The sequence below is a fragment of the Saccopteryx leptura genome, chromosome 8 (assembly GCF_036850995.1).
Source record: "Saccopteryx leptura isolate mSacLep1 chromosome 8, mSacLep1_pri_phased_curated, whole genome shotgun sequence".
Taxonomy (NCBI): domain Eukaryota; kingdom Metazoa; phylum Chordata; class Mammalia; order Chiroptera; family Emballonuridae; genus Saccopteryx; species Saccopteryx leptura.
The window spans coordinates 60097544-60110184 of record NC_089510.1 but is presented as its reverse complement, the minus strand read 5'-3'; the positions used below and the strand labels follow the sequence as shown (position 1 = coordinate 60110184).

The window sequence follows — 12641 nt, the reverse complement described above, 5'->3', positions numbered from 1 at the left end:
CGCAATGAGCTTCCACCCTGAAGTCTTACTGAACCATCTGCCACTAGAGAAATCTACCATCATGACTTGTAATTTAAAATAGTGTATTGCATTCATAAATGCAACAGGCCACATGTGTAAGAAAGAGCATCTGAGGTTCAAGTACCATTGCCTTTTGGAAGGACCAGCCAGGCACTTTGTACAGGTATCCAGGCATTTTAACTCCCTATGCAAGATCTCTACACATGGTGCCCCGGCTTCCCCTCCATAATTCCCATATGCAAATCCTTTCAGCCCAATGAGACTCCTAGGCCCCTGCACTCTCTAATTAAAACCCCCCTTTCTAAATATGGCTCTCCAGTCCTGCCCCTGCACTTCCCTCCCAGCTCCTTTCTGTTCACAAATACCCTGTCCATCCTTCAAGTTGTAACTCCTCTGTTGAAGTCTTCTCTCTGGCTATAGCCATCATCTATCTGTCTATCTATCTATCTATCTATCTATCTATCTATCTATCTATCTATCTATCTATCATCTATCTATCTTCTATCATCTTCTTCATTAAAATGTAAGTCTTCCAGGGCAAGGCTCTGTCTTATTCTTAATCCGCTCACATTTCCAAGCCCAATAATTAAAAAGAACTCCAGGAGTTGTGCTGATGATGGACAGCATAAATGAGGCAAAGGTCTTAATCACTCTCGTTTTGTAGTCACCATGACATGCACCAGAATTAGGCAATAGAGAGAGTAAGAAAAGGGCTTAGCGAGAGTCTCTGAAAGCGGTCAAGCATAGAGCCTGGTTGGCCAGGACAGAAGAAAAGAGAGTAGAAGGTACTCTGAGCTTTTGAGCCTGGATGTGGGATCCTAAGGACTAAATGGTCCTTGGAAGCAGGGAACCTGGAAGTTAGAAAGAGGAGTCCTTCCTAACTAATGGAACCTGGAAGTTAGGAAGAGGAGTCCACGGGAGGTGACGGTGTTTGAGGATGAGGAAGATACAGGTGCAGCCTCCCAGTGTTCAGGGAGATGTGTCAAGCTGTCTCTAGGAATGCAGCCAGACAGGGGCATAGAATAGCTTCAGTTGCAACAGAACAATGCCCCAGATGGGCAGAGCATCGCCACCTAGTGCGCTTGCTGGGTGAATGCCAGTTGGGTGCATGCAGGAGTCTGTCTCTCTGCCTCCCTGCTTCTTACTCAGAAAAATACAAAAAAACACAATTACTTTTAAAACACCAACTCTAGCTTTCAACTGTCCACATGACACAGCCATTTACCCTTCTTTAGTAAACAATTTTAGATAAACAATTCCTTTAGATAAACAATTCCTGCCAGGAACTGCCCACTCAGATGCACCAAAGGACATTCTGGAGAACTTCATGGTTGTCTTTTTTGTAGGGACCTCAAGATTTGATGATGTCTTTCAGACCATTGGCCATGACGATGGCCCAAAGTTACCCCACACGGTAACAACAGGAGACTTATGAAAAAATATAGAACCTACTGTATTATGCTTGACTACATTTAAAATATGAGAAAAGACAACATCAGAGATGAGAGTGGAGTGGAGGTAAGGGAGCTATGTTGGGAAAATAAACAGTTTTTAATTCCTTCCCCTTCCCTAACTATTGCTAATTAATTGCAAGTCTTTCATGCAATAATTTTGGCTGTTGGTTAACTTGTGTTTCGGGGACCAAACACTATTTTTGGAAGCCATCTGGTGGAAGGTTCTAGAATGTTCCCTTTCTGCTTTCTCACCCACAGTCAACTCCTGAGAGAAAGGTTACCAGAAGCACCCAACATACAAAATAAAGGAAAGGAGAAATAAGAAAAACAATAACTTCCCTGGCTGGTTGGCTCAGTGGTAGAGTGTTGGCCTGGCGTGTGAAGTCCTGGGTTTGATTCATGGCCAGGGCACACAGGAGAAGCACCCATCTGCTTCTCTACTCTTCCTCTTCTCTTTTTATCTATCTCTCTCTTCTCCTCCCGCTGCTAAGGCTCCACCGGAGCAAAGTTGGCCCAGTTGCTGAGGATGGCTCTGTGGCCTCTGCCTCAGGCACTAGAATGGCTCCAGTTGCAACAGAACAACGCCCCAGATGGGCAGAGCATTGCCACCTAGTGCGTTTCCCAGGTGAATACCGGTTGGGTGCATGCAGGAGTCTGTCTCTCTGCCTTCCCACTTCTTACTTCAGAAAAATACAAAAAAAAAATACTTTTAAATACCAACTCTAGTTTTCAACTGTCCACATGACACAGCCATTTACCCTTTTCTTTAGTAAATTTTTCCATTGATTTGAGAGAGAGAGAGCGAGAGAGAGAGAGAGAGAGAAGCATCAACTCATTTCACTTCACTGTTCCATCCAGTTGTGCACACATTGATTGCTTCTCATATATGCCCTGACTAGGGATTGAACCCATAACCTCAGAGTTGGGATGATACTCTATCCACTGAACCATCAGGCCAGGGCCACTATTTATCCTTTAAGGCTAAGCAAACTCACCTTTTCTTTTTCTTGTGGCTTTTACCAGCATTTTCAAGCAGCACTTATGGCCCGTTAAGTGGTGCTCCAATCAAATTTACCCACAGCTCTGTTGTGACAATTATAACTAAGTCATGGTTGAAGTCTGTCCAGAGCCAAATAATGAGCCCATTGATCATGAGGGTGGAAGAGGAAGAAGTGGCTTACTTGATGAGTTGAGGCACACACTCGATGTTGGCTGTTTTCGAGGTGAAAGGAGATGCCACAGATGCCTCCTGCTCCGACAAGGAAATACCTGCATGAGCCATTTTCAAAGCCTGAAATAATAAATCCATGTTACGCTCATGACTCCTCAGGCCAGGCTCTAACTACTCAAACACAATGAGGCTATTTTTTCACATTATAGAGTTTATACACTGCACCCTTCCCTCTACCTGGAATACCCTTTCTGTTCTGATTTACAAAGTCATCAACTAAAGAGCTGATAACTGATTATGTTGTCTCTCTACCAGGAATACCCTTTCTCCTCTTATCTACAAGGCCATCAACTAAAGAGCTACTAACTGAACAATGATCCAGAGGTAGAAGAGTGGAGTGTATGTGTGTGGGGAGGTGCATGTGTGTGTACATGTCTGTGTATTGGTTGTGGGGTAAAGACATAAAAATAGAAGCAGTCTTTCAAGAAATCTATTAAAAAGATGACAGCATTTGAATTACATTTGTGGGGCACCTTCATTATCATAGTTCTTACACCTAGCAGGTCATCTTTATGAATATTAGAAAAGATATCCAATCCCCACCTTTTCCTAAACTTCCTGGCTCAGCCAACCAGTTAATTACTGGGATGAAATATGGGTTATATAGTGTATAACCTTCACTGGACACAGGAACTAGATCACAGAAACAAACTCAAAGACACAGAGAACATACTGATGGTTGCCAGATGGGAGGTGAGTTGGGGAGCTGGATAAAAATGGTAAAAGGATTACCAAGTACAGATTGGTAGTTACAAAACAGTTAAGGGGATGTAAAATACAGTATTGGAAATATAGGCAATGATATTGTAATAACTATGCATGGTGTCATATGGGTCCTAGAATTATTGGGTATCACCTCGTAATTTATATAAATGCCTATTCACTGATTTGTACACCTGAATACAAATGTCAACTCTGATTGAAAAAAGGAAAAAGAAACACTGTATTTCTAGGAGTAATTAGAAAACATATTGCATGAAAAATATTTTTTTAAAAAAAGACTGAAAACTTTTCAGAGCATGCACAGAGCAGACAGTGACCAATAGGAAGGCCAGCAAGCCCTTGATCCAACAATAATTATGGGGGCATAAAATAAGATTTTGTATTTCTGTTGTTCTGTAGAACTACAAAGTACCTGGATACTATCAACAATATATACTAAATTCATGGTCACTAAATATTAAATAATATTTTGCTTTCTTGCTTCTCTCTGAATATGTTGCATCTCTATCATATAATTTAGTACCATCTGCCTTATATTAGAATTATTTCTGTACATGACTCCTTCTGTCACCAGACAACGAACTCTTTAGGGACAGAAGTTACATCCTTTTCAACACTTGATTTCTTTTGTTTTGTTCTAAACTCTGCATAATTAGTTGGAATAGGTATTCATTTTAAATTTTGAAGAATGAACTAAAATCTAGCTTCTTGTGAAGTATAAGGCAAAGAAATCTGTAGTAGGTCTCTAAGTCTAAACATAGTTTTACACAGAACTTTGAAGAAAACCCTGAAGAAGGAAGTAAAATACCCAGATCTAAAGTAACGAACAGGCTTTGAAACTACCAAGCAATCCTCTTGACTCCCTGTGCCTCACGTTGGCCACTAAAATGTTTCCTTCTGTACATACATCTTCAGGGTAGAGTGGTGCTTCAATCATAGCTTTGAAACTCAGATTATAAAACATGGACTGCTTTCTGTTACGTATGAGAAGAAATCTGCAGAGAGCTCTTTCATTTAGGTTTCGCTTCAGTATATAAATGAATAGTTTGGTCGAGAAACACATTGACATTGTTAAACATTTTGGCTCAGTCGTCAGTTGATATGAGGACTGCAGCCCACAAATCCAGAGGAGGCTGAAACTCAGAAGGGCAGCAATGGAAAACTAGGAAAGATCACTAAGAGCAAAGACATGTGATTAGAGGTCACGGTTAAGACCATCCATACCCTCCTATGCCCACTTACTATGCACAAATCCAAAAGTGGGACAGTGTAGAAGGCTGATAAGAAAAATAGTGATGTATTTGAAATGTAAGGTTGGAGCAGGGTTCTATGGACACCCTGGACTTCCAGAAAGATGAACAAATGGGTCCTCGAGCAAACTGAGCTCAAACACTGCCAGAGACCAAAATGACAAAACTGAAGGTATCCCATTTCTGGACCATCATGAGAAGGCAAAGCTCTTTGGAAAAGACAGTTATGTTGGGAAAGATAGAAGGTGGCAAGAAAAAATGAATAGCAAATACAAGATGGATTGACTCCATAGAAGCCACAAACATGACTCTCTAGCAGCTGAGAAGAGCTGCTGAGGATAGGGCATTATGGGCATTACATATGGATAGGGTCACCACAGGTCAGAGCTGACCCAATGGCACATAATACACACAATTTCATTGAGTGTAAGAGTTTGGGGGTAAAATCAACTTTAAAAAACTAACCCTGGCCCTGGCCGGTTGGCTCAGTGGTAGAGCTTCGGCCTGATGTGCAGGAGTCCTGGGTTCAATTCCCGGCCAGGTCACACAGGAGAAGCGCCCATCTGCTCCTCCACCCCTCCCCCTCTCCTTCCTCTCTCTCTCTTCCCCTCCCGCAGCCAAGGCTCCATTGGAGCAAAGTTTGCCCAGGCACTGAGGATGGCTCTGTGGCCTCTGCCTCAGGCACTAGAATGGCTCTGATTGCGGCAGAGTGACGCACCATGATGGGCAGAGCATCGCCCCCTGGTGGGCATGCCGGGTGGATTCCAGTCGGGCACATGCGGGAGTCTGACTGCCTCCCAGTTTCCAGCTTTGGAAAAAAACAAAACAAAAAACAAACAAAAACTAACCCTGATATAGAAGTTTGGCAGGAATAATACAATTTATACATAATTCAGATAGTTTAATCATTAGTTTCAAACTTTCCTTCTACTAAGATTTAATCAGATGTGTGACTTAGGGTAAAAAAAGAATTCACTTCCATGGACTCACATTCTTATTGATAATGTGAGAGATTTAAACCAGCTAGTCCTGTAAAGCTTCTCTGGGCCTGCAATAGCGGAGTCTAAGCTCCCTCCCCTTGTCTTGATCATTCTAGGTATTTCCAAAACAGCTGAAGGGACTCATTTCATCTCACTTCTCTCAACTTCCAACCCACACTCAGCTAGAGTTGAATATAGACAGCAAAATAATCAAGTGGTTGTTGGCAGAGGGTTGAAGAGACAGAGCCAGGGAACTGTGAGGTTCTCAAGAGGGATATTACTGAACTGCTTGTGTCAGTAGGATTAGTTTCTACTCACCCCACAGTCATTGGCTCCATCTCCACACATGCCTACATAATAACTGCAGAGGAAAAGAAAAATTAATAACAATACCTCACTTGAAGAATTTCCATCATAACTAACTCACATGCAATGTGTGTGTGCTTGTGTGCGTGTGTAAGAGAGAGAGAGAGAACGAGCTAAAGACGTATGGAATCAGGCTTCAGAAAAGTAACTCTAAGAAAAATATTCCCAGAGGAATAAAGGTATTGTATTTTTAAATTGTTTCAATCAATCACATGGCAATGACAGCGGTGCTGCAGGGACATCCACAAAGATGATCACACGCTACCAGCAAAGTTCTGTTTGATTACACCCATCAAGGCCAAGTGTAAGAATGCACGGTCATAATCACAGCACTTGCCACAGAACCCAGGGCACAGACCGAAACCTAATCCGTCTGTGTTTTGGTTGCTGACTGACTGCTGCTGAGAGTTCAGAGTGCAGACACCAGGATGAGAAACATTTGAGAAATAGTTTTAACAGCTTTAAGTAGAAATAGATACACATATTCTTGATGTATCTTGGAGTGAAAATGAGATAATATATTCCTATTATACCAGCTTGGTATACAAACACAATAATGTGAATAAGAGTAAATATTAACGTTGTTACAGGAAAAATTTTTTTTCCAGTGCAAGATATACTCTGTCTTCCATTATAAGTGAATACTACATTATAAGTATTGATTACTGACAACATTATAGGCTCAGCTGCAATTTGCCAAAAAACATACAAAATAACCAAATCAATACAGGAAAAAATAAAGTTTTTAGAGATTTTTAAAATTTATTATCAGATGACAAAGAAATGACCATTTTTATAGGTCAAAAATGGTCCAAAGTAAACAAATTCGTACTTGGTTAGTGTAAATGAAAATCATCTTATAAATATTTGTATGTGTTCACGTACATGGCATGACTGCACATTTGCTGAAAAGGGTTTCCTTCCTTCAGCCTGAAAGTACATCTCTAGTTTCTGAATTACAGAAGGAATCTTACACAGCTAGTGTCCCCTTAATTCAGAGGAAGAATTCAGACAACCTTAAGCACATTGCCAATGATAAAGGCATGAAGAAAAAAATAGGGAAATTGAGAAGACAGCTCAATCTAAAACAGTATTTATCTTCCTAAATTGATTTTTCCTTAGGGGAATATATACCTTTTAAACTTTAAGCATTTAAGTTGGCAAAATTTCTCAAGCATTTGAGAAGGGTAAAATTACTTTTGTCAGCCAATATTATATAATGACCATGTAAGTGAAATAGTCATTTTAGACACTATTTCCTAACCCAGACTCATAGCATTATGGGAGTTAATAAGCAGTTTTTGAAACTCCCCCAAGAATGCTTAGGCAACAAAAAATAATAGTAAAAGGTACTCTCCTGATTTTACCCACTACTTATCAGCGATTATCTGAAATTTCACTACTCTCTGTCCCTTCTTACTTTTCAAAAATCTACAGCCCCAAAATTGTAACATTCCCAGCAAGTAATAAGCAGATTTTGTCTCAAGAAAAACCATTTCATTTTATTGTGACTTAGTCATCTGTATTGTTGAAGAAGATAAGGACTTTTTTTTTTCACTTTGGCCTCTATAGTTATTTACTACCAAGGTCAGATACAGTGAGAGTGTCATTCACCTATTTCCTGGAAGATCTTAAATATTCACATACCTTATAATGAAGCTACTTCAAATAATTCTAGGTGATAACTCACATACTTCCCCATTCTAAGCTAGAGAAACCCCTCGTGTTTCTATTCCCTGCATCTAAGCAGGAAATATTCCTCTAAGATGTGCCCTGTGGGCAGTGGTGGGGTTCAAATAATTTAACAACTGGTTCTCTGCCCTAATGACCGTTTTAAGTATTAAAAAACAATATACCAAAAGGTAGTTTATTATTTTATGCATTTAATTCTTAAATAAGGATAAAAAAGGTACACAAAACTAGATTATGTTATAAAAAAGTTTTAAAATATTAATGAAAAAATATTAAATAATACCTGACGAAAAACAAGTTGGCACCCCTGGTTGTTTGACACTTTTTCTCTTTACGTTATATGTTTATTTACTGAAGTAACAAACACGAGGGAACTAAAATGTAGTATTTCATCAAAGGTATAATGAGTTTTATAAAATAAATATTACAAGCATAGTTCTGTCGGATTTTTTTCACCTATGGATGAAATGAACATTACTACAGGTGTTAGAATACACTGTTGTGCAGATGAACATTAAAAAAGAGTAAGGAATAGAGCCTGACCAGGCAATGGTGCAGTGGATAGAGTGTCGGACTGGGATGCGGAGGACCCAGGTTCGAAAACTCAAGGTTGCCGGCTTGAGCGCAAGCTCATCTGGTTTGAGCAAGGCTCACCAGCTTGAGTCCATGATTCCTGGCTTGAGCAAGGGGTCACTCGGTCTGCTGTAGCACCCCCGATCAAGGCACATATGAGAAAGCAATCAATGAATAACTAAGGTGCCACAACAAAGAATTAATGCTCCTCATCAATCTTTTTTCCTTTCTATGTGTTCCTCTCTCTGTCTCTGCCACAAAAAAAAAAAAAAAAAAAGGAATGTAAATTTGTGATGATTTCCACATTGGGCAGCTGCCCAGGCAACCGCCTTAGAGAGAACCCTGATTACAAGTGCCATTTTAACAACCGGTTTGCTGAACTCAGCAGAAAATACTGGGTGTCAGTTTGACTGAACCGAAGCGAATGGGCTGAATCCCACCACTGCCTGTGGGCCACAGAACAAGTGCATCTGGGGCAGGAAGCTTCTCCAGTGGTTCTCAGGGATCCCCATCTCCTGTACTTGGGCGTAGGCGGGGCCTAGTGACTTGCTTCTAATGAAGAAAGTACAGCAAAAATGATGGGATGTCACTTCTGAGATTAAAATATAAAAAATGCTGATCTCTTTCTCTGATTCTTCTTCCTTGTTCACTCTTATGGAAGCCAGTGGCCACACTGTGAGTTTCCTCATGACATTTCTCATGTGGCAAAGACTGAGGGTGGCTTCTGTCCAACAACCAAGGGAAAACAGAGACTCTTGGTTCAACCCCCCGCAAGGAGCTGAATCCTGCCAACAAAACGTGAGTGAGGCTGGTGGCAGGTCCTTCGTCCTCAAGGGCTGAGATGACTGCTGCTCTGGCTGCCACCTGAGCCTGAGAGATCCAGAGCCAGCTGAGCACACCTGGTGCCTGACCCTCAGAACTGTAGAGTAGTAAAAGGTATTATTTAAGATACTAAGTTTCAGGTGATTTGTTACATAGTAGATAACAAATACACTATCCATTCATGCAGTAACACCTACTTTAATTTCTGAAACTCTTCAACAAGGCTTGATTTTTGCCCAGGAGACATTCTTGCAAAAATGGTTCCATTCACCAGAATCTAAGAGAAAAACAACTATTGCAATAAGATTAGAAAGAACACTTTTAAATAAAAGAACAGCCCTGAAAAAAAAAATCACTTCTGGCTACTGTTTGAAGATAGCATTGGGTACTGTGTCGTTAGACCCAAAGTCAGGAAAGGGAATTAGGGGATTCAATGCTTTAATATTTAACTTGCGCTATCAGCCCCCCATCACAACTCTATTACTTCTTTCCAGGACATTTTTCCAAGATGAGATAATCTCTAATTAATAATAATAACTAAAAAGCAGCAGATCATATGGGATAAAAATACTTGAGGAAATACAGTTCTTGGCCCTGACCAGTTGGCTCAGTGGTAGAGTGTCAGCCTGGCGTGCAGGAGTCCTGGGTTCGATTCCCAGTCAGGGCACCCAGGAGAAGCGCCCATCTGCTTCTCCACCCCTCCCTCTCTCCTTCCTCTCTGTCTCTCTCTTCCCCTCCTGCAGTCAAGGCTCCACTGGAGCAAAGTTTGCCCGGGCACTGAGGATGGCTCTGTGGCTCTGCCTCAGGCTCTAGAATGGCTCTGATTGCGGCAGAGCGATGCCCCAAGATGGGCAGAGCATTGCCCCCTGGTGGGCATGCCGAGTGGATCCTGGTCGGGCACATGCGGGAGTCTGTCTGACTGCCTCCCCGTTTCCAACTTTGGAAAAATACAAAAAAAAAAATAATAATACAGTTCTTTTTACTCAACCCTGTCTCCACAATTGCAGCATAGACAGAGAAAGGAGGAATAGATCCCAAGTTGAGAAATAAACCTCTGTTCTCAGCTCTGTCCCAATTATATGTACAAACCTTCAAAAGTGATTTAACCTGAGTCTCATCTCTACAATGAGGAATTGGACAAACAGCTTTCTGGAAGTCTTTGGGGCCTAGATTCTGTGGTCCTTGACTGCGAAGATGACAGAATTCTCAAGACCTGGCGAACAGATGGCTGCTGCCCTCAGCTTGTGCCCTACTTCTCTGCTCACTGACAGCACAGCACTGATTTAAAATAGACACACAGAGGACAAGATAACAAATGATTTTGAAAATGGTGGGGCTTTTGTTACTTCCTGCTGTAATTCAAGAATCCAGACAGGAAGGGGACTAGAGCTCTTCATGACATGAGTTGGTGGCTTTCAGAGAGAAGCTGACCCACAAAAGGGGAACATGTTTGAAAGTATTGGGAGGTTAAGGCCGGTGGCTGAGGCCATGGCCAGGCAGGTCCACACTGGATTCGGGTGAACTGTAGACAAACCGTGGAGCTGGAAATCGTTGGGCCATTATTATTTAATAAAGTCTCACAACAGCAGACAAGCACACAGGCAGGAGAAAACCACTCCTTAGGCAAAAAACAAACAAAAAATGGCCTCTCACAATGGCGGGCAGGCAATCCGTCTTCCGCAGTCCCCAATCTCCCTGAGCACAAGCAGCCATAGCCGTACACAGGCCACACACACATGGCGCAGCCACGCACTCACACACCAACCAGGCTAAGTGCTTGCAGCCGGTAACCAGTGAGCAAGCCTAACACAGCTGCCCCACATTCCACCCCTTTAGGGTTGCTTGCTTCACAATCTACATGACATCAAACAGATACTACAGTAACAGCAAAAGTAACACAATAATTACAAAGGTGCCCTTCACAATGTCTCCCTGAGCACTTTGCCCAGGGCGTCAGCTGGAGGCCCACCTCTAACTCCCTACCCCACGGCAGGTGGGAGGCTCTGCAAAGTCCAGGACTGTGTCCTTTGAAAAAAGTGACCTTGGTGCATCTCTGCAACTGGCTGAGAAACAGTCCCCGGTAGACAGCCCAGCTATCGATGCGAATCACCAATGTAGAAGTCCATTACGGGCAACTAGCCATATAGCTCTTTATTTACGGACCCCAGCACCTTTCCATAAATGCTCTGTCTGTAGCCACAAACCCATCCAAACCCCTCAGCAAGCTCACAGGACCTGGCAGGGTCAAGCACATTCAAGGCCTGTGCTGCCGTGACAGTTCTCCGCTGTCTGGCAGATGCAGGGGCTTCTCCTGCTTTTTCAGTGGCTGGAATCTCTGTTCTGACTCAAGCTGCCACCAAAGCTCAAACAAGACTTTACTAGGCTTGCCATCTAATTTCTCTCTATCTGCCTTGGCCGCAATAAAATCTACCCACGTCAGTGTTTGGGTAACTTTCACAAGCCCGTTCCTCTTGCTAGTCAGGGGGCAGCACGGGCAGCAGCCCTCACAGCCTTAAGGTCCATCTCTGTTCCGGAGCACAAGATGCCGTCCACCCCTATGTCCCACAGCCACACCAACAGGCTGCCAGGGGCACGGGGAGGGGGGGGCTCAGTGGGTTTCTGTCTGAATTTCACCCTCAACTCCATCAGCTCTGCCTAGTGTTGGGCCAGACCATAGAGTGCTCCACTATTTGGAGAGGAAGCTGTGGCTGTCCCTGAGGGACTCTTGGCTGCTGGATCTTTACCTTCTTGGCGACCACTGGCCAGGCTTTGAGTCTGTGGAGGGCAGTTGCAACCTGAGCCCCCTCTCAGAAGAGAGGGGGCCAGAAATGCCTGCTCCTACCACTCAGAACCACTCCACTGGCAAGAATGCAGCTCCCGCCTGACCAGGCAGTGGCACAGTGGATAGAGCGTCAGACTGGGATGCAGAGGACCCAGGTTCGAGACCCCGAGGTCACAAGCTTGAGCGCAGGCTCATCTGGTTTGAGCAAAAGCCCACCAGCTTGAACCCAACCAAGGTCGCTGGCTCCAGCAAGGGGTTACTTGGTCTGCTGAAGGCCCACGGTCAAGGCACATATGAGAAAGCAATCAATGAACAACTAAGGTGTTGCAACGTGCAATGGAAAACTAATGATTGATGCTTCTCATCTCTCTCCATTCCTGTCTGTCTATCCCTGTCTATCTCTCTCTCTGACTCACTCCTTGTCTCTGTAAAAATAAATAAATAAATAAAAAATAAATTAATTAAAAAAAGAATGCAGCTCCCTCTTCTGCACCCACTTCGGCTCCTGTGGCTGCCGGCTCTCAGCCTGAAGCTGACTCTCGAGCTCCTGAACCTGCTGTTGTTTCTCCATCAGCCATTGCTGCCAACGTTCAGCTTCCAAGACAAACTGCAACTTGCAAACCCAACCCATAACACTTTGTCCTGCTCCAGTTCCAGGCACCATTGGCTCTCAGCCTGCACCTCACACTGCAACTCTCGGATCCAGTAGGCCTCTCTCTCCAGCGCTTGCTCCAGTTCACACCATCG

General features: G+C 43.1%; 1 protein-coding gene across 4 annotated transcripts in view; it reads right to left on the bottom strand.

The window, feature by feature from the left end:
• Positions 1–12641, bottom strand: part of ATP13A5 (ATPase 13A5) — a 137556-nt gene that overhangs the window by 36133 nt on the left and 88782 nt on the right. For all 4 annotated transcript variants that reach the window (XM_066347555.1, XM_066347558.1, XM_066347556.1 and 1 more), the window contains 3 exons: positions 9310–9389; positions 5978–6020; positions 2657–2766 (listed from right to left, as the gene is read on the bottom strand). In XM_066347555.1, coding sequence (XP_066203652.1) covers positions 2657–2766; positions 5978–6020; positions 9310–9389 — 233 coding nt within the window. The remainder of the gene's footprint in view (positions 1–2656; positions 2767–5977; positions 6021–9309; positions 9390–12641) is intronic.